This window comes from Pseudopipra pipra, chromosome 28, assembly GCF_036250125.1.
Source record: "Pseudopipra pipra isolate bDixPip1 chromosome 28, bDixPip1.hap1, whole genome shotgun sequence".
In the NCBI taxonomy this organism is placed as follows: domain Eukaryota; kingdom Metazoa; phylum Chordata; class Aves; order Passeriformes; family Pipridae; genus Pseudopipra; species Pseudopipra pipra.
The window spans coordinates 4,850,014-4,875,407 of NC_087576.1; the positions used below are offsets into that span (position 1 = coordinate 4,850,014).

General features: G+C 49.8%; 1 protein-coding gene across 3 annotated transcripts; it reads left to right on the top strand.

The window, feature by feature from the left end:
- The first annotated feature begins 1,024 nt into the window (after positions 1 to 1,024).
- GMCL1 (germ cell-less 1, spermatogenesis associated) lies at positions 1,025 to 25,077 on the top strand. Of its 3 annotated transcripts, XM_064637745.1 has the most exons (15): positions 1,028 to 1,258; positions 2,728 to 2,851; positions 5,397 to 5,493; positions 5,817 to 5,914; positions 6,398 to 6,510; positions 8,991 to 9,056; positions 9,223 to 9,307; positions 9,495 to 9,585; positions 9,783 to 9,923; positions 14,571 to 14,640; positions 20,748 to 20,823; positions 22,262 to 22,407; positions 22,544 to 22,631; positions 23,701 to 23,861; positions 23,928 to 25,077. In XM_064637745.1, exons 1-14 carry the CDS (start codon positions 1,074 to 1,076, stop codon positions 23,827 to 23,829), a joined length of 1,509 nt encoding a protein of 502 aa, XP_064493815.1. In that variant the 5' UTR covers positions 1,028 to 1,073; the 3' UTR covers positions 23,830 to 23,861; positions 23,928 to 25,077. The 3 variants fall into 3 exon arrangements, with proteins under 3 accessions (XP_064493816.1, XP_064493815.1, XP_064493813.1); XM_064637743.1 differs by having other exon boundaries at positions 23,701 to 25,077; XM_064637746.1 differs by lacking the exon at positions 9,783 to 9,923 and having other exon boundaries at positions 1,025 to 1,258; positions 23,701 to 25,077.
- Positions 25,078 to 25,394: the final 317 nt, after the last annotated feature.

Below are 25,394 nucleotides of genomic sequence, written 5' to 3' on the forward strand. Positions count from 1 at the left end.
GGGCACTGCAGGGCTGAACAAACCCACACAGTGGGAAGGGTCTGATCCCTAGAAAACCCCCCAGGATGGGCCATTCACGGAGCAGGAAAATTCCCATTCAAGGGGCAGGAAAAGGCCTGTTCCCAGGTCAGGAAAGACCCACTCATGGAGCAAGAAGGGCCTGTTTGTGGGGCAGGAAAAGGCCCCTTCTCGGGGTGGGAAAAGGCCCGTTCAGAGTCAGGAAAAGGCCCGCTCAGGGGCAGGAAAAGCCCCATTCCCGGGGCACAGAAAGGCCCGTTCCTGGCTCGGGAACAGGCCCGCTCAGAGGCAGGAAAAGGCCCGTTCCCGGGGCACAGAAAGGCCCGTTCCTGGGGCGGGAAAAGGCCCGTTCCTGGGGCGGGAAAAGGCCCGTTCCTGGGGCGGGAAAAGGCCCGTTCCTGGCTGGGGAACAGCCCCGCTCAGGGGCAGGAAAAGGCCCGTTCCTGGCTCGGGAACAGCCCCGCTCAGGGGCAGGGAAAGGCCCGTTCCTGGCTGGGGAACAGCCCCGCTCAGGGGCAGGGAAAGGCCCGTTCCCGGGGCACAGAAAGGCCCGTTCCTGGATGGGGAACAGCCCCGCTCAGGGGCAGGGAAAGGCCCGTTCCCGGGGCACAGAAAGGCCCGTTCCTGGCTGGGGAACAGCCCCGCTCAGGGGCAGGGAAAGGCCCGTTCCCGGGGCACAGAAAGGCCCGTTCCTGGGGCGGGAAAAGGCCCGTTCCTGGGGCGGGAAAAGGCCCGTTCCTGGCTGGGGAACAGCCCCGCTCAGGGGCAGGGAAAGGCCCGTTCCCGGGGCACAGAAAGGCCCGTTCCTGGGGCGGGAAAAGGCCCGTTCCTGGGGCGGGAAAAGGCCCGTTCCTGGCTGGGGAACAGCCCCGCTCAGGGGCAGGGAAAGGCCCGTTCCCGGGGCAGGAAATGTTCCCCGCTCCCCGGAAGCCCGTCCGGGGCGGTCCCGCCGCGCAGGCGCAGAGGCCGCGGCCGCCGCCGGCCGGGGCTGAGGCGCCGCTCCCGCTCCGGCCCCGCTCGGCGCGGCCTCATGAGGCGGCGGGGCCGGGCCGGCCATGGGCGCCCTGGGCAGCCGCGTCCTGCGGCGGAGGGGCCCCGTCCCGCGGGGCGAGGCGGCGGCGGGCAGGGCCGGCAGGAACGGCAAGAGGAAGCGCGGCGGGGCCGCCGAGGGGCCCGGGGACAGCGACAGCGACGGCGACACCGAGCGGGACGAGCGGCTGCTGCACCCCCGGGGCCGCAGGTCTGGGGGCCGCGGTCACCCCGGGCGGGACGGGGCAGAGGGCGCGGGGGGGCAGCTCGGGCCCCCCTCGGGAGGGGTTATTGAGGTTTTCAGGTTTAGGTTTTGAATTTATCGTGTCCAGAATTGGCTTTTTTGAGGGTTTGGGGGTTTTTTGTTTGTTTGTTTTGCCGAGCTGGGGGTGCTCCGGGCCCCGCTGCCCCCAGAGACCGGGGCTGGTCCCCGCTGAGTGTCCGGGCTGACACACTCCGTGAATGATTTATCTCAGTTGTGCTGCCCCGGCTGCTCGCTGGAGTCCCACAAAGCACAACGGCTATGGATCTTCTTACTGTTTATACGTTCTAGCAAAAAGAGGAATTAGAGCTCGTTGGCTACGAGTTACACGGTTTTCTTATTAATTAGTATTCCAGTAATCTGCTGGTTAACGATATTTTCTTTTCCAATACATCCACATGATTTACATTAAAAAAAAAAAAAGATGTTTACATGTAGGGGTTCTGCGATTGAGTCAGTATAATTTAAACACTGTGCATCAAGACAGGCAGCTCTGTCGTGGTAAATTAAGTTGTGACTAATTATCCCAAGGCTGGCAGTGAGAGTTTTGGGGGTCAGGCCACTCTTTGGGGTCAGGGGAGCTCTGGGGTGCTCGGGGGATGTCCCAGCACCAGCAGTTTTCCCAGATTTTCCTGGTTTCCTCGTTTTGACTCTTATTTCTCTATTTCCCTTCAAATTTCCCCAAAATGTTCCCCCATTTTTGCCTCAAATTTCCCCAAATTTCATCGATTTTCCAAATTTTCTCAGATTTATTTATATTACTCTAATTGTTCCCAAATTTCCCAACATTTCCCCGAAATTTCACCAATTCCCCCAAATTCTCCAAATTTTCCCCCAAAGTTTACCAAAACTTCCACATTTTTATCCAGAATTCCTATAATTTCCCCCAAATGTATCCAATTTTATGAATTTCCCCAAGCTTCCCCATTTTCCAAATGTGCCCCAAACTTCCCCATCTTTGGCCCAATTTTCCCCATTTTTGCTCAAAATTTTCCATTTTCCCCTAAATTCCTCTGATTTTTCCTCAAATTGCCCCATTTTCTCAGAATTTTCCCCGGGTGTTCCCATTTTCACCAAAATCTCCTCATTTCTGCTTCTAATTCCCCTAAATTTCATCACTTTTCCTAATTTGATGAAATTTGGAGAATATTTTGAGAATACCTTGGAATTCTGGGAGACTCTGGATTTCCAGGGGGATTTAGGGCCAATTTTATCTCCTTTTGGAGCCGATTTGGTTCAATTTCACACTATTTCAGCAAATTTTGGGCAAATAGTGGCACAGGCAGGGAGTGGGGAAGTGGTGCCAGCCTGGGGAGGACGTGGCAGGGAAAATCCTGGGCTTGAGACCCACTGCAGCTGCTGTAATGGGACAACTGGAGGAGTGTCTCACTGTTTGTTTGGTTTGTTTTTTTTACTAGGAAAAAATTGAAAAGCACATCAAAATACATTTATCAGACTCTGTTTTTGAATGGGGAGAACAGTGATGTCAAAATCTGTGCTCTGGGAGAGGAGTGGAACTTGCACAAGATTTATTTGTGTCAGGTAAGTGGCTCCTTTCTAAATCCCAGTAGGAACTGTGCTTTTAGTAAAATAATGTCTGGGAACTGTGAGGTGTGACTGGAGATTTATCCTTTTTTTTTTTCCTCTTTTATTTGGGACTTTCACTCTTTTTGTAGATGCAAACAGTTAACCAGCTCCTGTTAGCAGTGTTGGGAAGCAGAGCTGCATCTTTGTGTTTGAAAAGCTTCTCTCTCTTCCTGTGTAATTTTTTTTATTCTATTTAATTTATTTCATTCTTAGTCTCGGTGCATTCTCTGTGAAAACAGTCCTGAAATTTGTCTTTGATGTCCTGAGAACATGTTCCTGTTTGCTGAACAGGTGGCTGAGTGGCTCTTGTGGTGTGAACACTCTGTCAGGGCACAGGAGGCACTTCCAGGCGGGATTTGTAGAGCCCATGGTGCCCCAGTTCAGTGTTCCTGGGCTCGGGGGCAGGGACCTGCAGGGACATTGGTGGTGCTGGCTCTCTGTGCTTGGTATTGGTTGGTAGGAGCCCTCAGGAAGGATTTCTTGCAGCTGCCTGGGAAGGTTTGCACAGAAGCTCTAGGAAGGAGTAAATCTCAGTGAGAACCTGCCCAACACCCTCTGTGTGTACAGACCTTTCCTTTGGGCCTGGTTCAGGTGCAGTGCTCTGTGCTTGTGCCTCAAACACCCTCTGTGTGTACAGACCTTTCCTTTGGGCCTGGTTCAGGTGCAGTGCTCTGTGCTTGTGCCTCAAACACCCTCTGTGTGTACAGACCTTTCCTTTGGGCCTGGTTCAGGTGCAGTGCTCTGTGCTTGTGCCTCAAACACACTCTGTGTGTACAGACCTTTCCTTTGGGGCTGGTTCAGGTGCAGTGCTCTGTGCTTGTGCCTCAAACACACTCTGTGTGTACAGACCTTTCCTTTGGGGCTGGTTCAGGTGCAGTGCTCTGTGCTTGTGCCTCAAACACACTCTGTGTGTACAGACCTTTCCTTTGGGGCTGGTTCAGGTGCAGTGCTCTGTGCTCGTGCTTGGGGAGCACAGAGGTTGGCTTTGCTGTGTCCTCTGTGTCACAGCTCCTGTGTCACAGGCTGTGGCAGGAGCAGAGCTGGCAGGCACAGCCCCCTCTGCCCCGTGGATGGGCACAGCACTGGTGTGGCTCAGGCTGCTGGTGCTGCTGGTGTGTTCTGTCACTGTGACTGTGAGTGCTGCCTGTCAAGTTTGCTCCTGAAACCTTTGCCTGGGTTGGTGACTGAAGTTGGGTGTTAAATCCTCCTGTGGATGCAGCTGTATGGCAGGGTTTGAAAACTGTGACTTTGCTCTGCAGAGGCCTCGCTGTAGGAGTGATGTTTTTTGGGAGAGGAGCCTCAGGGGAGTTCAGTGTTCTCATCAGGCAGGTCCTGTTTTAGGTCACACTCCAGCGTTGGAATTATGTTACTGTGGGTAAAGTAGTTTTGGAGGTTAGAAATAACTGCATGTAAACGACTCTTTTAATGCCATTGTGACTCTGAACTGCTGAGCAGCCTTTCTGAGCCTGTTTCAGCTCCCCTGGTCCCTCAGTCACTGCCTTGAGCTGAATAAAGGACAGTCAGGTGCTGCTCTGACTGTTCACAGCAGCTCTGAGAAATGGGGGATTTCTGTTCTCTGATGCTGTTACTAAAATTATAAATTCTTATGCAAATGGGGAGTGATCTCCATGGCAAAGCTGAGGCAGCCTCGTGAGGAGGGTGTGGTTAGTGAGGTCCTGGGTTTGAGAGGAGTGTGTTGTGTGCCATGGTTAGGGATGCACTGAGGGTACAGAAATACTGACCTCATCAAAATAAATCAAAACTGGGGCTTGTGTTATTTGCTGCCTTGGGCTGAAATGCTGAGTGAAGAGGTCAGGGAATGTGGTACAAATAGACTTTATTTTTTTGATCTCTCAGGTAAACTTCATTGATAGCATCTCATAATGGGCACATCTGCTGCTGGGAAGGAAAATCAGGAACCCTAGTAGAGCATTATCTTTCCCTTCATTTGGATGGAAACCTCTCAAATTCTAGTTTTATGTGCCTTACACTTAATAATAAAAGGTATATTGCTGTAAATGGTGTATGTGTCTGTGTCCTTGGTATGAGACTACAGCCTTGTACAGTAATTTGTATGTCTTGCATGCCTTTCTTTTATTTTTCCCCAGTCCCCAAACTGGCATTCCCTAATGCCTGCAGGATTTGTTGTCTGCTGGTAACATCAAGGACTTAGTTCTTGGACTAATTCTGCCCCCACTGGTGGTGTGGTTTGTAGGAAAAGAGCTTCTGTGGCTTTTCTGGCCTTTTAAAGCTCTTTTCTTCGGTCACACACATGTAGCCCAAATTTCCTGTAGGCGTTTTCAGTGTCAGAAACAGCAAATACAGTTGGCCCCTTTTGAATCTGTCAGAATGTTTAAGCTTGTGAAAGTTCCCTTAACACAGTTTGTTCTGCATAAAGGTAAATATTAACCATGTTTTGTTCCATGTGCTGCTTTTGGCACTTCTGTTTGGGATGAAATCTCTTAGTCGAGTTCTTTTTCTCTCCTCTTCCCTCCTACAGTCAGGCTACTTTTCCAGTATGTTCAGTGGCTCTTGGAAAGAATCCAGCATGAACGTCATAGAGTTGGAGATTCCTGACCAAAATATTGATGTAGAAGGTAAGTGGGAACCTCTTATTTTAACAAAGCCCTGAGGGCAGGGGTTAAGTTAAACCTCGTGATCCTCAGAGGTGGCACTTGTACTTCTCTGTTTCACAGCTCTCAGGGTGTGCTGCAGGGTTTGTTTAACTGGTGGAAGCTCAGTGCTGGGCTGGGCACTGTGTTCTGTTGGGGGCTCTGGGCTGGTCAGCACTGGCTGTTTGTCCAGAGCAGCCGAGATCACAGAGAAGGTGTGCAGGGAAGAGGTTTGGTTATAGTTCAGGACTCTTTTGATGCCCTGTGCTCACTGCTCTGTCTCTGTTTGGCTCCTGTTCCCCGTGCAGCCCTGCAGGTGGCCTTTGGCTCCCTGTACAGAGACGACGTGCTGATCAACCCCAGCCGCGTGGTGGCCCTGCTGGCAGCAGCCTGCATGCTGCAGCTGGTAAGTCAGGAGTGCCAGGATCTCTGTCTCTGCCTGAAGAGAGGCACAACAGTTCATAAAATCCTCGCCAGCATGTCCTGTTTCACCCAGAGAAATGAATCAGCTTTTCAGGCTTAGTGGGAAGAAACCTAAACACAACGCAGAGGGTTTGTTGGAAAGTGCTGTGGCTGAGATTCAGGTGTAAGATTAAGTGCTGCTTTGAGTCATATCTAAAAGTAGATTAAAATAGGTTTTGTGGCTCGTTTGCTCTACCCTGAAGACATTCATCACGCTTCTCTTTCGTGGGAAATATTCTTCAGGCAAGTCTGTGTTTCTGGGGAGCAATGGTTGAAATGTTTTGGGCAGCGTAGCACAGGTCACTGCAGCCTGGGAGACTCTGGGGGTGGCTCAGGCAGGAAAATCCGCATGAACTGCACAGTGCCTGACATTTCCTGTTGGGAAATAAACACTCGGAATGCCTGTGGGTTTTTTGCCTCCCTGCAGGATGGCTTAATCCAGCAGTGTGGTGAAACAATGAAGGAAACCATCACCTCCCAGACCGTGTGTGGGTACTACAACTCCGCGGGGACGTACGGGCTGGACTCCGTGAAGAAAAAGTAAGAATTCCTGTCTCTGAGCTGCTTTGGACATGGCTAATGATCAGTGAGTTTATACACAGTACAATAATGCCCAGGTTAATTGTTTTATTAGAATAGAATCATAGAATCATGAAGGTTGGAAGGGACCTTTAAGATCATCCAGTCCAGCTGTCCAACCAGCACTGCCACTTTAACCCCTAAAACCTTATCACCCAGTGCCAGATCCATACACCTCTTAATTCCAGTGATGGTGACTCCACCACCTGCTCGGGCAGCACATTCCAGTGCCTGACCACCCAAACAGTGGAAAAATCTGATCTGAATCTCTTCTGTCTCAGCTTGAGGCCATTTCCTCTGGCCCTCTCACTGCAGGCAGAGCAGACAAGAGCAGTCCCCACCTCTCTACAACCTCCTGTCAGGGAGTTGTGAGCGATGAGGTTACCCCAAGTCTCCTCTTCCTGAGACTAAGCAAGCCCAGCTCCCTCAGCTGCTCCCCAGCAGACGTGTTTCCTGGATCCCTCAGAGCCCTGGTGCCCATTGCTGCCCATGCTGCAGCACCTCAGTGTTCCTTTGGAAGTGGGGCCAGACCTGCAGGCAGCACTCAAGGTGTGCCTGCCGGGCACAGGGGACAATCACTGCCCTGCTCCTGCTCCACACTGTTCCTGATACAGGCCAGGATCCATTGGCCTTCTTGGCCACTTGGCCTCACTGTTGGCTCATACTGAGCTGGCTGTCAAGCAGCACCCCCAAGTCCCTTCCTGCTGAGCAGCTCTCGAGCCACTCCTCCCCCAGCCTGGAGCTGCAGGGGTTGCTGTGACCCAAGTGCAGGACGTGGCACTTGGCCTTGTTGAACCTCATGCCATTGTTGTCCTCGGCCCATTGATGGGGTCTGCCCAGGCCTGTCTGCAGAGCCCTCCTGCCCTCCAGCAGATCCACACTGCCACCCACCCTGATGCTGTCTGCAGATGTCCTGAGAGCACAGGTGACCCCCTCATCCAGATCCATAAAGGTGGGAAACAGGACTGGCCCCCAGCCAGCCCTGGGGACACTGCTGCTGATGGGCCCCATCTGGATTTATGTCCCTTCCCCACAGCTCTCTGGGCCTGGCCATCAGCCGGTTTGTTGCCCATCCAAGAGTCCACCCATCCCAGCCATGAGCAGCCAGTTTGTCTGGGAGATGCTGTGGGAGATGGTGTCAGACACTCCACTGAAGTCTGGACAGACACATCCACAGCCTTCCCCTCATCTGCTGGGCGGGTCACTCTGTCAGAGAAGGAGATCAGGTTGGTCAGGCAGGACCTGCCTTTCGTGAATCCACGTTGGCTGGGCCAGGCTGTCCTTCCTGCCTGTGCCATGTGATGGCACTCTGGATCCCATCCACAACCTTGCCTGGAACCAAGGTCAGGCTGACAGGCCTGGAGTTCCCTGCATCGTTCTCCTGACCCTTCTCGTAGATGGGTGTTACATTTGCTGCTTTCCAGTCAGCTGGAACTTCTCCAGTTCACCAGGACTGCTGATAGATGGTTGAGAGTGGTATGGCAAGTTCTTCTGCCAGTCCCCTCAATGCTCTGGGGTGCATCCCATCAGGGCCCATGGACTGGTCACTGCCCATCTCCTCCTGGATTACAGGGCCTTCACTCAGCTCCCCATCCCTCACTTCCAGCTCTGGAGGCTGAATATCCTCAGGACAACTGATCTTGATATTAAAGACCAAGGCAAAGAAGACATTGAGTACCTCAGCCTATTCCTTGTCCCCTGTCACTGCATCACCCTCTGCACTGAACAAATGATGGAGACACTCCTTGACCTTCCTTTTGCAGTGTATTTGTAGAAACTTTTGTGTTGTCTTTAACTGTAGTGGCTAAATCAAGTCTTGTTGGGCTTTGGCCCTCCTAATCCTTTGACAGCTGCCCAATTTTGGCTTTGCTCATCCTATTGTTGAGGTTCTACTGTCATCAACTCCCTTAAAATCCGTGCAGATTGTGGCAGGTTGATTGGCCTGTGCTGTGACTGAGAGAATTACAGTAGTAAGGACAGTATGTTTGGTCTTGAGTGTGACAGTGAAGTAACACATGATCACAGACTGTTTCATCAAAAAATGGCTTTAATATGCAGAGTTCAAGCTGAACTTGAAATGAGGAGGGCTGATGCCACATTTGGGAGCAGAATGCTGAGAGCTCTCACCAGCTTCCTTGTGCTGGGACTCAGTGTGTTCTCAGAGCTCTGCATGGCATTGACAGTCCTTGGAATTCTGCTTGTGTTGTGCCCTTGGAGAAACTCAATGCACCTTTAATAAGAACTTCAGAAAATTTCCTGGCAAACTCCCAGTGTTTGAAAGAACTCTTTTTTATATTTTTATGCATTTCTGGCTTGGGTTAAGGCAACATTTCCCAGTCCTGTGGGGCAGCATCAGGCTTTGTGAGCCTGAGCACCTGTTGCAGGAGTGTTGACATAGAGGAAAAACAAGCAAAGGTCTTAATTCCTTGCTTTCCATACAGGTGCCTTGAGTGGCTCTTGAACAACCTGATGACCCACCAGAGCATTGGACTCTTCAAAGAACTCAGGTACTGGGGCTGCACTTCCCCCACAGGGATGAAGGACAATCCCTGCCCAAGTCTAGAGCTCACTGCAAATCGTTTTCTGGGCTGTCGCTGGTTGGTTGTTCCCTGTCTGCCCTTCTTCCTTTTCTCTCTTCTGTCTCACTGACCTGTTATGGTTGATTTTTTTCAGCATAAACCTTATGAAGCAGCTGATCAGCTCCTCCAACCTGTTCGTGCTGCAGGTGGAAATGGACGTGTACACTGCTCTCAAAAAGGTACTTCCCAAGGGGCTGCTGGGGCTTGAGGCAGTGGAACCTTTGTGGGATTGAGTGAAAGTATTTAACAGAGTATCAGAACCTCTATAGGAATGAATGCACTATGGAAATATCTCTTATTGATGCATGGATCACTTATTTAAAACCTTCTTCCACTGACTCACTAGAATTTATTTGTTTTTCCCAGTGGATGTTCCTTCAGCTCGTGCCTTCTTGGAATGGGTCTTTCAAGCAGGTGTTGACTGAAGCTGACGCCTGGTTTGCCGAGCGCAGGAGAGGTAGGAGGAGCTGCCTGGCCTTGGTTTAGGGTTTGAATGCAAGTAATTTCTTAATTTTAGTGGCAGTGCTGACTCACCTGCCCATAATATCGATCTCTGATCAACAAGTAAAAACTTATAAAATAAGTAAAAAATATAAATAGGGGCTGGCAAATATCGGGGAGAACAAGTTGTGATGCAGGTGCTCTGTGTTGCAGAGTTTGGGGGTGATGTTGCTTTCCTGGAATCAGCCCAGGGAAGTGCATTCCTGCCCGTGTTCTCCCACCTGAGGCTGCAGTACATCATCAGTGACCTGGCCTCGGCCAGGATCGTGGAGAGAGATGCCCTGCTGCCCTCAGGTGAGTGAGTGCTGGGCACAGCCTGAGGCCTCTCCTCGGCTCCTGGGGTGGGCTTGGGACACCTCACCCCCAGAAGGACATTGAGGGGCTGGAGGTGTGCAGGGAAGGTAGCGGAGCTGGGAAGGGGCTGGAGCAGCAGGAGCAGCTGAGGGAGCTGGGGGGGCTCAGCCTGGAGCAAAGGAGGCTCAGGGGGGACCTTCTGGCTCTGCAACCCCCTGACAGGAGGGGGGAGCCGGGGGGGGGGGTCGGGCTCTGCTCCCAGGGAACAAGGGACAGGAGGAGAGGGAACGGCCTCCAGCTGTGCCAGGGGAGAGTCAGGCTGGATATTGGAGAAATTCCTTCCTGGAAAGGCTGCCCAGCCCTGGCTTAGCTGCCCAGGGCAGCAGTGGAGTCCCCATCCCTGGAGGGATTTAAAAGCCGTGTGGATGTGACACTTGGGGACATGGTCAGTGGTGGCCATGGCAGTGCTGGGGAATGGTTGGACTCAGTGACCTCAGAGGGCTTTTCCAACCCAAACCATTCCATGATTCTACTGAGCTGATCCCATTCTGTGTGCCTTCCCCAGCCTGTCCTGCCCTGGAGTCACTGGGAAGGGCTCAGGGTGTTTTTTTGTCTTACTGCTCACGTGTTTCCTTCCAACATCTGTTTGTGGCTGGAGATTCAGCAGAAGATGAGTATGAAGATTATAGGCATAAAAGCATTCTGCTGATCAGTCAGATTATCACAGTACTCTGCAGTCAATACATTATCAAAGTTTAAATGATCTCAGAGTCCCAGAGATGCAAAAAAGGTCTTTTGCTTTTGAGAGAGCAAAACTTCCTGAGACTCGACTGTTTTCTAGCCATTACTTTCTAAGAAGAGCTGAGTAGGTTTTGATAGGATTTGGAACAATACCTGAAAATGAAGACCAAAAGCACAAGTTGCTCTGAACTCTTCTCTCTTCCAGGACAAGTGATGTTTACTGACAGATTTAGGATAATTTGGGGCAGAGAGGATATTCAAAATATTGCTCTTGACGTTTTATTTACACTTTGACTTGTATAAAATACACCCCCCTTCTAGGGCCGTGTGCTTTTCGAAGCCCAGAGAGGGAAATGCTCATGTTATTGGAAATTGCTGCTGTTACATCACAGTATCACTGGAAAATGAAAAGCCCCTTCTCATCTTGCTGCTGAAATCTGAGTGCCCAGATCTCTGTTCCCTGCTCAGCAGCTGTATGAACCTGGCTGCTCTTGGATGAATAAGGCTGGAAATGGGTTATCAAGCTGGGCTCTCACTTGAAAATGTTTTCCCACTATCATTCTTCTCTCTTATCATGGGAAACACGTGCCCCTCCTTCTTCCCTTTTCTTTTTTTCTCCCTTCTCTCAGCCAGGTCAGTTGTGCTCCTTGTAAGTGTTTGGAACTCTTGTGTTCCCCCTTTGAATTTGGCTCCTGGTGTCCTTGTTCACATTTCCCTCTGGTCAGCGTTCCCTTGTCAGAGTTGAATCCTTGCAATGATTTTTGCATCTTAACTCTGCCAGTTTTCTCCTGGCTGTCGCATACAGAGTTTGACATGGCTTTAAAAAAATATAACTCCATTCCTGTGTGTCTGTGATGTCTGTGTGTGGGTGTAATAACCATATGCCAATTAAAACTGAATTTATTGAGCTGTTCATCACTTTTATTTGTAATTTCTTGACATTGTGTTCTTGTCATCTCTCCATATTTGAGATATGAAGTAGATAAGTCCACTCCTGCAGCATTGGGGGTCACAGTGGAGCCCTGCCTTATGTAAAAGTTTAACCTGTCTTTGAATTATGCTGCTATAAAGTTAATTTTTTTCATCTCATGTTGGCTTTTCCCTTCATGCTGCTGTAGATGTCATCATGATGCTGTGATGCCGAGTTGGGATGTTTCCTTTGAAGCCTGATGGAATTGTTAGATCCTCCTGAGAGGCTTTCCTTGCCACTGAGCTGGTGTAGGGTCACTTCAGTTTGCCTTTCCTGTGCTGCCATGTCCTGTCTCTGCCAGCAACAATGCCTTAACCACTCTTTGTGGCTGAATGTCTGAACAACCCTGAGCTCCTCTCTCTGCCCCTTTGAAATGTTGGAAAGATGTTCTCAGAAGCTGGATTAGGGCTCTCTGTGCCTGTGGGGAGGGAGCAGGGCCTTTCCTCCCCGGAAATCTGCCCATCTCTTGAGTGAAAATGAAGTTACTGCTCAGAGGGACTGGCTTTCCCTCCTTCCAGTTCTGCTTAAATTAGTGCCTTAATAGCTGGAGAAGAGACTGTTTTCTGCACTGGGTCTTATGAAGTAGAAGAGGAAGGAACTCTGTTGTCCTGTGCTCAAAATGCCCCTCTCAGGGTGTTCTTTGAGCATCAGGGGGAGGCAGCACTTCCACACAGGTGGGAGTGGTCTGCTCTGGTGTGCCCAGAGCACACTTGCTTGACCTCCAGCATAACATTTTGTTATGCATAAAAATCCCCAAAGAACAGCTCTGATCTTTGATATGTGATATTTTACATGATCAAGTGATGTATAAAGTAAATAGAATCCATCTTACTTCAGAGTGATATTGGTAAAGGTTATAGGCACAGTGCAAAAGTCATTATAAAGAATAACTTTGGGTTAATGACCCTTTAGATCCTTAATTTAATGATGATAGAGGAGAACAACGCACTGTTATGAAGTGCCTTTGTCAGCATGTAAATAAAATGTTGCAAACCAGCAATTTGCAGGAGCTACACTTGATTGCCCTCTCTTACCGTTTCTGTGGTTCTCACTGCCCAACTCTGGGATGGGCTGGCATGGGCAGCCTTCCCTTGCTGTTCTTCAGGGAGTAAATGTTGTGTCAGTTCTCAAACCCAGAAGCCTTTACCTGTGTGTGTCAGAGGAAGGATTCTGGCAGGACTGACTGCAGCTCTGGGGCTGATTTGCTGGTGCTGGCTGAAGCAGCAGGAGGAGTTGTGTCCCGGCTCCCAGGGTGTGCAGAGCAGTGCTGGTGCAGTGCCCTGCCGTGGCTGGGTGGCACTGTGGCACAGGGGAAGGAGGAACAGCTCCTGTGCCAGGAGGATCCCAGAGCTTTGGACTCACCAGCCCTTGTAATCTCTTCATTCCAGTGTGCAGCCAAAAGCTGTGTTCAATCAAAACTGTTGCTCTTCCTTTGCAAGGAGGTTTAGATAAATCCTGGGGCTCACTTTGGGACAGGCTGCCAGCATCCAGCATTTGAGGGGATGCTTCATAGCTGAGAGTCTGCAGAAGGGGGACTTTGCTGGGGACCTTGTGTTCTGGTGGAAGCCTTTTAGATAATTCTGGATGAAATTCCTCTCGAGGTAAAGGAGGAAATCACACTGAGTAGTTGAAAGTAATGCTGTGATTATTTATTTATTCACTTTTATACCCTCTGTGTGTGTAGGGCCTGCAGGAGAAAACTGAAATTCTGTGTTAGGAGTTCACAAGACTGTTCTTTGGGCAGGAAAGGTGCAAGAGGCAGAAGTACATAATGTGTCTGTGTGAGCACAGTGTTCATTGTTCTGTTTTACTTGGTGACTTCTGAACATTTCCTAAGCTGTACTTTCCTTCTTAATGTCTAGAAATTAACAGATGAACTGCAGTTGAAATATGAGGTATGAATAGATACATACACATAAACAAATAGAGAAGATGCTCTCCCTCCTGATTTGCTTTTATTCCTTCCCTTCTGACACATCCATTCTATGGCCCTTCCCTGCACAATTTTCCTTAATTCATTTGTACACTTTGTTGTACTTCGATGAATTCCCAGTTTGCTCCTGTCACAGTCTGAATTCTCACTCTAGAGTCAGTAGGACAAGGGCTGGTTTTAATTTTTCCTTCTGGGAGCTGTAAGTCGATCTCAGCCATGTGATCTCACCCCTCCTCCCTTCTGTCCCCTCCATCAGCTCCTGCTTTGGTTGTAGTCCCAGTGGTTCTTCTTCCTCTCACCCAGCCCATTCCCCCAGTGCTGGTTCTCATCCATGACCTTGCCCCTGTTCATTATCTCCACTGAGAACTTCTTGCACCCTGTGCTTTTGGTGCCTGGGATCCCCTCTGTGTAACTGCCTGACAAACTGTTTGGGTTTGTTCTGTTTTATCTCTCGTTGCAACATTAAATTAACAGAACTGATAAAATCTTTGTGTGTTCTCCAAGGAAGACATGAGTTGTGTTTATTCCTAGCAGGGCACAATTTCTATTTGTTTTACTATATCTGTGCTAAGTCACTGTTTCCTTTATCCTTGATTCTGTTTTCTTCTTGTGTAACTTGTGTAAAATTCCACTGGGGATTCAGAAAGCAGCATCTTCTCCCAAGGGGTTGTTAACAAGCTCCTTGGCTGAACAGAGCTTTGTGTCCTGAGAAAACGTGTTGAGTTGCATCACTTTTTGAAGCGGTGAATGTTTGAGGAGATGAGCATAGTCTGGAGTTTCTGCCTGTTGGTTGTGGATGTTTCTCTGTATCCCTTCTCCTGTGGTTGAGGTTGGAGCTGGAGAACACAGGGAGCTATCAGGGGGTTGGTTGCTTAGGCCATCCAGCTAACAAGTGTAACTTCATTATTTTAATGTCATTTTATTCCTCTATTTCAAATGTTTATGACCATCCCCACTCCCAGCAGCAAAGACAACAAGCTTATTTATTTTTTTTCAATTTTAGAATGGCTGTCCTCTGTTTACAAACAACAGTGGTTTGCCATGCTCAGAGCAGAACAAGACAATGATATTGGGTAGGTATATTACAGGCTTTCTTTTCTTTCTTTCCTAAATTAGAAACCTTCCTCATATAAATTCTGACATGATTAATTTGGGAGTTTACATTAAGGGGGGGAGGAAGCATATTTCAGTGGTTTTTGGGGGAGTAAGGATACTTTAATGGTTTTAAACTGTTGCTCTCTGTGGGGCTGCCTGTTCCCTTGGGCTCCCATCCTTTAACCAGCAGAACTCTGGAAAACTGGTAGAGTGGAACCAGAGGGCAATGCTGGGTGGGGGACACACATTCTGTATTTTCTGTTATGTTGGTTAATGCTTCTCACCATCACTTTGCTTTGCAGTGAGTGTCAAGCTGCGAAAGGGTCATTTCTGAGCCTTCCAATTCCAGGATACTTTGGGAACAGTGCTGCAGATGGAGAGGCCTGTTCTGTCCTGGGCTGGGTGGGCAGGAGGCTGGGGGGCAGTGGAACTGTGTTGGTGCAGGAGGCAATCCATCCTTTTTTGTTTGTGCAGGGATAACTTCACAGTAACCTTTGTTCCTGCCCCTCCCGTCCTGGCCCCCCAGGCAGTGAGCAAGGGCCCAGCACCCAGCAGGGCCCAGCATCCTGTCACCTGTTCCCCCATTCCCCTCTCCTTTCACAGCCTTTCCCCCTCAGGGTTGTGTTTGACATCTCTCCTCTGCCAGCTCTCCAGCTTTCCTCAGGCAGGGCATCCTTCTCCACTGCTGAGACCCCATTCTCTGCATAATCCTGCAGTTTTATATCCCATCTTTTCTCCTTCCTAGACCACATGCTGCACAGTGTTGGCATTGCCTTGGCAGTGAGGAAGTGCAGCTGAGCTGGGGAGGTTTGGGTTGGATCTCAGGAAAAGGTTCTTCCCCCAGAGGGTGGTTGGGCACTGACCAGGCTCCCCAGGGTTTGGTCACGGCCCCAAGGCTGCCAGAGCTCCAGGAGGGTTTGGACAACACTCTCAGGGACAGGGTGGGATTGTTGGGGTGTCTGTGCAAGGCCAGGAGCTGGACTCGATGATGCTGGTGGGTCTCTTCCAGCTCAGCATATTCCATGATTCTCTGACTGTGGAATTCCCTGCCAGCTCCCATGTGTAGGGGGTGTTTCCATGCCCTCCCCAGGGCTGGGCTGGGCTGGGCTGTCCTGTGTGTAAGCCCTGAGTGGTGTCTGGGATGCTGAGCCTGTGCCTGGCAGTGGGCTGTGTGTGATTAGTGTGTGTTACACGTGTGTGTGTTCCCCCAGCTGTTCCCCTGCCTCCTGCTTGCTCTTTGCCACGTTGCCATGAGCCAAGTCCCCTGAGCTCTTTCCAAACACCAGAACTGTTGCAAAATGCAGCTGGGGGAGTTGTCCCTGTCTTTCTCTTCTCTCCTGGTTCCTAAAGTGCTTTGTGGAGAATAAATCCAGGTCAGGCAGCTGCAAAATGTCTGTAACCTTCCAAAAACCAGCAAACCCAGTGGTTTATTTCTCCCAAAGCTGTGTCAGCCCAGCGTGTGGAGATGGATGGGTTGGGTTGTGATGGGAGAGTTCACTGACTGATCACAGGCTGGAAGGTGTGAGAACCACTGACCTGATCTGAACCAGGGGCCATGTGGGTTGGGGCAGTGTTCAGTTCAATCATCATCATGGCTGGGCTTTGTGAACGAAGATTTGGGAAGGGCTCTCCCCACGTTTGTTGCAAGCACGCTGGTGGCTAATGAGGCCAGTACAAGGTAGACATGTCCGGTTGCAAAAGGCACAGCAGAAAGACTCCTTAGGTGGTAAATTCTGCCAGACACGATTCTTTCTGCGTTGTCTTTTCTCCTCCAGGGTGACCCTGCTGCGTTCTCAAAGGCATCAGCAGCGTTATAGATGGGGTGTCTCCAGACCTCCCCATTGGAGGCCAGAGCAGACCAGTGATGAAGGTCAATATGGCCAAGGCTGAGATGTTGTTTCAGGCAGTCCTTGTATCTCCTCTTTGGGGCTCCTCTCTTGCAGCAGCCGGTGGCAAGTTCCCCATAAAGCAGGATCTTAGGGAGGGAGTGGTTGGTCCTTCATCCTGGAAACGTGCCCTGCCCAGCCCAGCTGTGTTCTCAGCAACATGGCCTCAATACTTGTGCCTGCTGCCTGTTCTAGAACAGATGTGTTGGTCACATCATCTGACCAGGGGATGTTCAGGATTGTGCGGAGGCAGCGTTGATGGAAGTGTTCCAGGAGTCGCAGGTGGTGGCTGTAGATGACCCATGATTTGGACCCATATAAAAGAGTAGACAGCACAATGGCTCTGTAAACACTGATCTTTGTACTTTTCTTCAAGTGTTTATTACACCATACACCTGTTATCTATCTCCCCATCAATCTCACCATCTGAGGAGATGAGGCTACCAAGGTAGTTAAACTGTTGGACTGATTTGAGCTCTGACTGGCCAATGGTGATGTGGGGATGATGGGGGACTTCCTGAGGTGCAGGTTGATAGAGAACCTCTGTCTTCTTTAAGCTGACTTCCAGCCCAAAGAGCTCAGCAGCCTCAGCAAGGCAGGATGTTAAACGCTGCAGAGCTGCTTCTGTGTGGGCAACAAGGGCGGCGTCATCAGCATAAAGCAGCTCCCGGACAAGATGGTTGAAGGTCTTGGTGTGGGCCTTCAGCTGCCTTAGGTTGAAAAGGCTTCATCAGTATGATATCAAATGTAGATACTGTCCTGATCATCGAGGTCTGCTGTGGCCCTTTGGAGCATCCTGCTGGAAAAGACTGTGAAAAGGGTTGGAGCAAGAACACTTTGTATAAGAAGAAAGGTATTAAATCAGATTGCTCAAATTACCATGGTATTACTCTGCTCTCCATTGCTGGCAAAATCCTGGCAAGAATACTCTTGAACAGACTAATACCCACTATAGCAGAAGGAATTCTACCTGAAAGTCAGTGTGGTTTGAGAGCCAACAGAAGCACCACAGACATGGTATTTGTTCTCAGACAACTGCAAGAGAAGTGTAGGGAACAGAACAAAGGTCTCTATGGAACCTTTGTCGACCTCACCAAGGCTTTTGACACTGTGAGCAGAAAAGGTCTGTGGCAGATTTTGGAACGTTTAGGTTGTCCCCCTAAATTCCTTAAAATGATCATCTCACTCCATGAGGATCAACACAACCAAGTCAGATATGACAATGCACTTTCTGAGCCCTTTCTAATAAATAATGGTGTGAAACAAGGCTGTGTTCTTGCTCCAACCCTTTTCACAGTCTTTTTCAGCAGTGCTCAGTTACAGATCTCCCATCCTCCCTGAAGGTGAAAGTCTTCCCTGTTCTCTTGCTGTACTTCCATGGCAGTAGCAGTTCAGGATTATTCAGGTGGAGGGTTTGGCTGGATCATTACTGACCAACCAACAGCCAGTGGAACTGTTCTTAAATACATACAGTTCTGTTCTGAAACAGCTTGTGCTTTAGCCCCAACACCCTGTGGTGTGGCTCCATAGCTCAGTTATGTGTTACATAGGAAATATTTCCCTAATTGCTTCCTTTTGATGTTATCATGTAATAGTGTAAAAAATCCCCCAAACTGTGATCTGAAGAATAGTCAAGATCTTTAAGAAGTGGTTCTCTTCAGCAGCAGTGCTCTGGGAAACAGCAGAGGTGAAATACAGAGTTGTGACTCTCATATTCAACTCCTAAAGATTAGTCTTGGGTGCCATAGCTTGTTTCTGATGTGGTGTTTTCTTGGGAAGACTTTTGCACTGCTGCTGTGGCTGCATCTGGGAGCAGACAAACATACCCTCCTGGCTCGTGGGGAACCACAGTTCCTGGGGAAGTGAGCATTAAGTCACCAAAATTCTGACACCAGGTAGGACCCTGTATTTGCTGATTTGGGTGTGTTTTGGTAGTTCACTGAAGTGCAGTGGGAGCATTAGAATTGTCAGCCAGAGGATATATGAGCTGCTGGTAAAGTGAGTTCCCACAGCCTGCAGTGGGGATGATGGGGATCATCCAGCTTGGGAAAGAGCAGCTTTCATGTTCAGCTGCAGCTGAGGGTTTCAGTGGCTCTTGGAAGGAGTAGAGTGTTTTTCTTGTCTAGTTTTCCCTTTTGCAGCCTGGGATTTTTTCAGATGTTTTTAAAGACAGTGGAACCCAGAAATGTCAGCACAGGCAGCTCAGCTGCAATGAACCTCGTGCACAGCACACAGTCTCTGAGGAGATCCGTGGGGTTTGGGGGCCTGGGAGCTCTCCTGTGCTGCCACCCTGCATCAGAGGCCTGGGGCTGGCAACTTGTGCCTTAGAAGGGAACCTGTGCAACTGTTCCTTTGTGTTAACACAGATGTCTTGGCCGTTTGTCCAACCTGTAGCTGGAAGAAAAGAATTAAGGTTTTATAAGCCCATCCTTTACCCAGCTCTGCCACTCCTCCTCCCACACCTGCTGCCTGTGTTGATATCCCAGCACATTTTTTCCCTCAGAGATAAGGAAACAGCCTTGGGAATCAGAACAAGATGTGACTCTGACTCCCCTGAGCTGAACTAGGGCTCTATTTCCACACCCCCCCAGAGCAGAGTGTCACTGCACCTGCTCGTCCCAACACTGCATGGAAATGGCACTGCTTGGACACGTGGCATGTGTTTGCTCTTGGTAACTTCAGGGACGGGGAGAAGAAAGTATTTCTCTTCTACTTGACAAGTTTGCATTTAAAAGGACTAAACATTTTATTTGCTCTTCAGGATTGGTGAATGTTTTAATGTAACACTGGAGTTTGTGGCTTGGAACTGGAGCTGCTCAAGGTCTACTTGTGCTAAAGTGGATCATTTTTAATTAAACGTGTTCTGTGGCAGAAGCCAGACAGATCTTTCGAGCCCAGGGCTGGATAGTTTCTACTCTAACAGTCTCTTTGGCAGTGTTTGAGGAGGAAATAGGATAACTTGACTGTTCACTGTGTGGCAGCTGATGGAAGTGGTTAAAGCTGAAGTTTTGCATCATCTGAGGCTGCTCCAGGGGTGGGGAGGGGGATGCCATGTCTGTCTGAGCATTATGGACTAATGTTTGTGGAATTTGTCACTATTTAAACAGAAATAAATCCTTTATCACCACTGCTGCATTTAGGTCAGCCACAGAACCAGTTCAGCTGGAAGATGTGGAAAAGCACACGGGAGGTTCTTGGGTGAATTTGGTTACTGTGATGAGTTTATGTGCTTAACCTGTTCATAAAACACTTCATCTCCCAGGGTTGGTTTTTGCAGAAATGGAGAGAAAAGACCCAGGCTCTGTTCATAAAAGCTTTAGCTGCCAGTTCCTGGGGGGTGTGAGCAGTAGAAGAGAACAGATGCTGCATTTCTTGTGGCTTGTGGAGCTTGGAGGATGTTGTTGGATCTTGCAGGTGTATAGTTTGACCTGTGGGGGGTTGATGTCTCTGGGGTTTATACAGCTTGGCCTGGTGTCACTTCAAGACTGTCTGGCAGTGGAGGTTGGTTGGCTGATGAAGTCACTGTGTGTGAAGTGAGTACCACACCTCTGGAAAGCTGGGGCTGCTCTCCCTCCTGTGGCTCTGCAGGGCTGCTGGATGTGTGGAAGCACCAGAGGAGACTTGGGTGGAAGGAGCTGCTGCTGGTGTGGGATGGCAGAACAGAGAGGCTCTGGCACGTCAGGAGCACTGAGGGAAGAGGGTTTTTTAGGCAAGTTGTGTAACCAGCCCCTTGAGAAACCTCTCAGTGTCTCGTGGCTGCTGCTTCACTGCACTGCTGCTCTGCAGGGCCCTGCAGCTGTGCCCCAGCACCACTTTCTGCTTGGGCCTGGGAGATGGGACTGATGTGTTTAAAAAGGACTTGGGTCTTTATGAGGCTTGGAGATAACAGCTATAGCTTTGTTATCTGGAAAAGTTCTGTTATAAAAGTCCTGCCTAACTGAGGTCTCACAACCTGGTTTGTGTGGCAGTTTTATAGAGTAGTTGGATGTTTATGGGACAATTCAGGATGGAAGGGACCCTGAGAGCTCATCTGGTCACACCTCTGCTAGAGAAGTGTTGGCTGTGGGCCCTTTCCAACTCAGGGTATTCCGTGATTGTGTGGTCAGACCAGTTTACTCCAGTCTGTTCATCTTTCCCACATTAAGGTATCATACAAAGCTGTTGAAGTGTCCTTAAAGATGCTCTTTTATTTTTTTCAGGCCCCAAGAAATAAATAAAGAGGAACTGGAAGGGAACAGTATGAGGTGTGGTCGCAAACTCGCCAAGGACGGTGATGTAAGTGGGGCAAAGGCTGAGGTGTGTCAGGCATTCCCAAAACACTCAGGCCCCCACTGTCAAACTGCATCCAAAAGATGTCATGGAGAAAGAAATCATTTTGTTCTCCCCAGAAGGATGGAAACGTGCTGTCTCTGCAAAGGAGTGAGGGGTTGGTGTTTCATGGTGCTCTTGTGCTGCAACTGAGACAGTGTTTGGGAAAACTGTTTTTGTGTGAGACTGTCATCTGAGACTTGAAAAATACAGGCAGTAAATAGAGCTCTGATCATTTTCCTTTTAGCTGGAAAAGGAACTTCTCTAGATAAAATGTGTAATAATCACAGCCAGAACCTCTGTGTTCCACGCACACATCTGTGTCTTTAGGTAATAGATCTTGTGAAAAAACAAGAAACATGAATTTTCCCCTCTGAAGTCACTTAACCTCGGGAAGTTGTGCTCCAAGGAGTGCTTTGGGCATGGCTGGGGCCTGCAGTGAGTGCTGCTCACAGAGCAGCCCCTTCCCAGTGCAGAGTGTTTTATCAGCACTTGTGCCGTGTATTTTTGTCTGTCAGGGAGGCAGCTGACACTCAGCTGCTCTCACAGTCCTCTGGCTGCCAGCCAGTTCCCTACCAAGTATCTTGTGTTTCAGGCAGATGTTGGCAGGGCCCCTTGAATCCCCCCATCTCTGCAGCCTGGGGTCACATTCCCAGGGTGGACTGTTGGGGCAATGGCTGTCACTGTTCCTGTGACACTCACCATCCATTGTTGGGGCAGTGGCTGTCACCGTTCCTGTGACACTCACTATCCATTGTTGGGGCAGTGGCTGTCACTGTTCCTGTGACACTCACCATCCATTGTTGGGGCAGTGGCTGTCACTGTTCTGGTGACACTCACCATCCATTGTTGGGGCAGTGGCTGTCATCGTTCCTGTGACACTCACCATCCATTGTTGGGGCAGTGGCTGTCACTGTTCTGGTGACACTCACCATCCATTGTTGGGGCAGTGGCTGTCACCATTCCTGTGACACTCACCATCCATTGTTGGGGCAGTGGCTGTCACTGTTCCTGTGACACTCACTATCCATTGTTGGGGCAGTGGCTGTCACTGTTCTGGTGACACTCACCATCCATTGTTGGGGCAGTGGCTGTCACCATTCCTGTGACACTCACCATCCATTGTTGGGGCAGTGGCTGTCACCGTTCCTGTGACACTCACCATCCATTGTTGGGGCAGTGGCTGTCACCGTTCCTGTGACACTCACTATCCATTGTTGGGGCAGTGGCTGTCACCGTTCCTGTGACACTCACTATCCATTGTTGGGGCAGTGGCTGTCACCGTTCCTGTGACACTCACTATCCATTGTTGGGGCAGTGGCTGTCACTGCTCTGGTGACACTCACCATCCCTGTCACAGCCACTGCTCAGGCTGGTTCCTTTGGCTCTCCCTCCTGTCCTGCAGTACTGCTGGCGCTGGACTGGCTTCAACTTCGGCTTTGACCTGCTGGTCACCTACACCAACCGCTACATCATCTTCAAGCGCAACACGCTGAACCAGCCGTGCAGCGGCTCCGTCAGCCTGCAGCCCCGGCGCAGCATCGCCTTCAGGTACGGCCAGGCCCTGCCCAGCTGGGCTCACTGCAGCTCACTGCTTACCTTCAAACATGGGCTGTCCCCTCTGAGGAACTCCCCGTGCTGGGAACACGGGCTGTTCTGGAGCCAGGTCCCTGCCCTTGTCCCCCAGGTTACGCCTGGCCTCCTTCGACAGCAGCGGGAAGATGGTTTGCAGCAGGACCACGGGCTATCAGATCCTCACCCTCGAGAAGGACCAGGTGTGTCTCTGGGTTTTTGAGCTGTCGAACTTGAATTGTGGAGTCCAAGGCATGAAAAAAATGCAGAGAAGCCACCAGTGCCCTTGAAGGGGAGTTGCTGTTCTTGTTGTTGCTTGTGTGGAATCTCAAGTGTTCCTGTCAGAGGCAGTGGGTGATTAAGGCTAATTTGTGGAATGGAACTAGAGTGGGGTAGTGTGGGCTTCACTAGTGTTGATAATATGAAATGAGTTCCCATATGAGTGAAATGAGTGCCCGTGGTGCTGCTGTGTGCTGCCAGTGCCCTGGTCTGGACCTGCTGCTCTCCCAGCCTTCCAGCACTGCTGACATCACCCCTCTGGGTGATCTGTCCAGCAGAATTCTTACTTAGAGGCAAATTTGGAGTTCGTTCAAAGACTCCCTTGTAAGCTGAGGAGTTAAAAGAATGTCTACATGTTGTTCAAGGGTTGGATTTATTACTGCATTAAATAAATCAGTACAAGCCCCAGAGAGGAGCAGAGCTCCCTTAGAGCACGTGCCCTTTCCCACCCATTGCTGACAGCAGAATTTACTGAGGCAAGTGCAAGACTTGTAAATCAAGTTTCCGAGATCCCAGCCAGCAGTGATATGGAGGTGGTGAGAACACACAAACCCTTTCCCTGGCAGTGCCATCTTCACTGTAGGGTAAAGTTTCAATTTTGCTACCCCAAAACCAGTTCCCGAAGTGAAACCCAAAAATTCCTACCCACAAACTGAAGTTTACTTTAAAACACAGACTGTTGGGTGTTGCCTGGTTGGTGAAATCTCACGAAACTGAAAACTGCCCTTTTCTCCCCGGAGTGCTGGAGGGTAAATTTGCTTTCCTGTGGTTGTTCCCTGTGCTGCAGAGGCCTGGGAGCTCTGGAGCTGTGGGCAGCCTGAGAGTGTCTCATCAGTACCAATGCTATAAACCATCTGCTGGAGGTGAAGGGGAATTGCTGTCTTGGGTTTATTTTTATATTCTGACTTTAATCCACAGTCATTAACTACAGAGTGAGTGTTGTCTCAACCCTGTGCTCTTGGTCCCCCTGCCCCACGTCCCATGTGCTTGCAGGAGCAGATTGTGATGAATTTGGACAGCAGGCTCCTGACCTTCCCCCTCTACATCTGCTGCAACTTCCTGTACACGACCCCGGAGAAGAGGGCGGACGGCGAGGCCCTGCTGGAGAATTTGGAAGCCTGAGGCCCCCCAGGGCCCTAGCAGCCCCTCTGGAGGCCCCTGGCAGCCCCTCTGGAGGCCCCTGGCAGCCCCTCTGGAGGCCCCTGGCAGCCCCTCTGGAGGCCCCTGGCAGCCCCTCTGCCCCCCTGGAGCTGCTTCCCCACCCCAGTGCCACCCTGAGCTGGGACAGCCAGGCCTCAGACCCAAAAACATCCCCGGCCTCGGGGTGTCCTCTGCAGCTCTGGAGACAAGAGCAGCAACCAGACAGGCCAGGCCCAGGCATCCTTCTGGTTCTAACCTTAGTTCTGCTCTGCAGCTTCGGGCAGCAGCTGGTCCATGTTTGGGAAGTGTGACTCTTGGGTTCTTCTGGGTGAAAACTGAGCCAAATGGGACATGGGGAGTTTGTGTGGATCAACTTGGGAACTTCACTGTTGGATTCTGAGCACACGCTGTAGGATGTGTGGGTTTGGGTTGTTTTATTTGTTGTTTTGGGGTTTTTTTAATAACTGATCTGTAAATACCAGATCCATATTCTGCTTATTTTTCTGGTCCTTTTCTGTTAGGGCCAAATAATCTGTGTAAATGTGGCCTCTCGACTTTGGTTATTTAACTGCACAGCCTTTCCCACCTGCTTGGTTTTGAGCCTTTTTGGCAGCTCACAAACAGACATTTCATTCTTAGTCTTGTTTCAACGCAGCCAATTTTTCTCTCTTTTTTAGCACATTAATTTGCTAATAAGGATGTTCTTAAGTGAATTTTTTTTTCCATGTACTGCAAATACTCCTCACCATCATTTGAGTCCCAGCAGCAGCAACTCTCAGCTGGGGTTCTGACTACTTACACAAACCAAATACCAGTTCTTAAACATTTTCTGTGGCTTGTTTTAGCTGTTACCTTGGGAATACATCCCGTGTTAGCTCAGGAACTTGTGACCTTTGAGTGCCTTTTATGTGGAACACCAACTTCACACCAGTTCACAAGGTCACAGGATCCAAAGGCAGAGCTGGGAACAAGGGATTCCTCTCCAGTGGGTTTGATGAGTCGTGTCATGGCACACTCTCTTTGGTCTTTGTTGGGTTTTATGTTTGTCTCTTGCAATTTTGAATTCTTACAGCAGGATTTTTGGATTTCAACTGGGAATTTTTGCCTCTTTAGCCTATTTTTTTAATGTCAGAAAAATATAAAACCATTTGTACTATATAACAAGGATAAAAATGTGTTGGGCAAGATGGAAAAACATGACAACTTGTCAATAAATGATTTCAAGTGGAATACTGCCCTTGTCTGTCCTTTCCTGCTGGGAATAGCTTTCTGTGTTGGATTCAGCCTGTGGATTCAGCACCTCTGTGTGATCTCGTGTCACATGGCTTTGGCAGCAGGGCAGAAGCATTTTAAGGTGTTCAGCTGCTACAGCATCAAATTTATTGTATTTAGACCCTTAATTCTGGCTTTAACTGGACGTACCAACTCTTTGAAGCCATCCTGGACTCAGTGGACAGCAGCAGGGGCTGCTGGTTAATGGCAGAGGGGAACAGGGACATCAACCCCAGGTTGTTTTCAGCAGCAGGGCTGCAGTCTGAGCTGTGGGG

What these genes read in the sequence shown, in the direction of transcription:
- GMCL1 (XM_064637743.1), top strand. Translation starts at nt 1,074, where the DNA reads ATGGGCGCCCTGGGCAGCCGCGTCCTGCGGCGGAGGGGCCCCGTCCCG. An exon ending in ACAAGATTTATTTGTGTCAG is followed by an intron (nt 2,852 to 5,396) that starts GTAAGTGGCTCC and finishes TCCCTCCTACAG; the next exon opens with TCAGGCTACTTTTCCAGTAT. An exon ending in TGTACACTGCTCTCAAAAAG is followed by an intron (nt 9,308 to 9,494) that starts GTACTTCCCAAG and finishes TGTTTTTCCCAG; the next exon opens with TGGATGTTCCTTCAGCTCGT.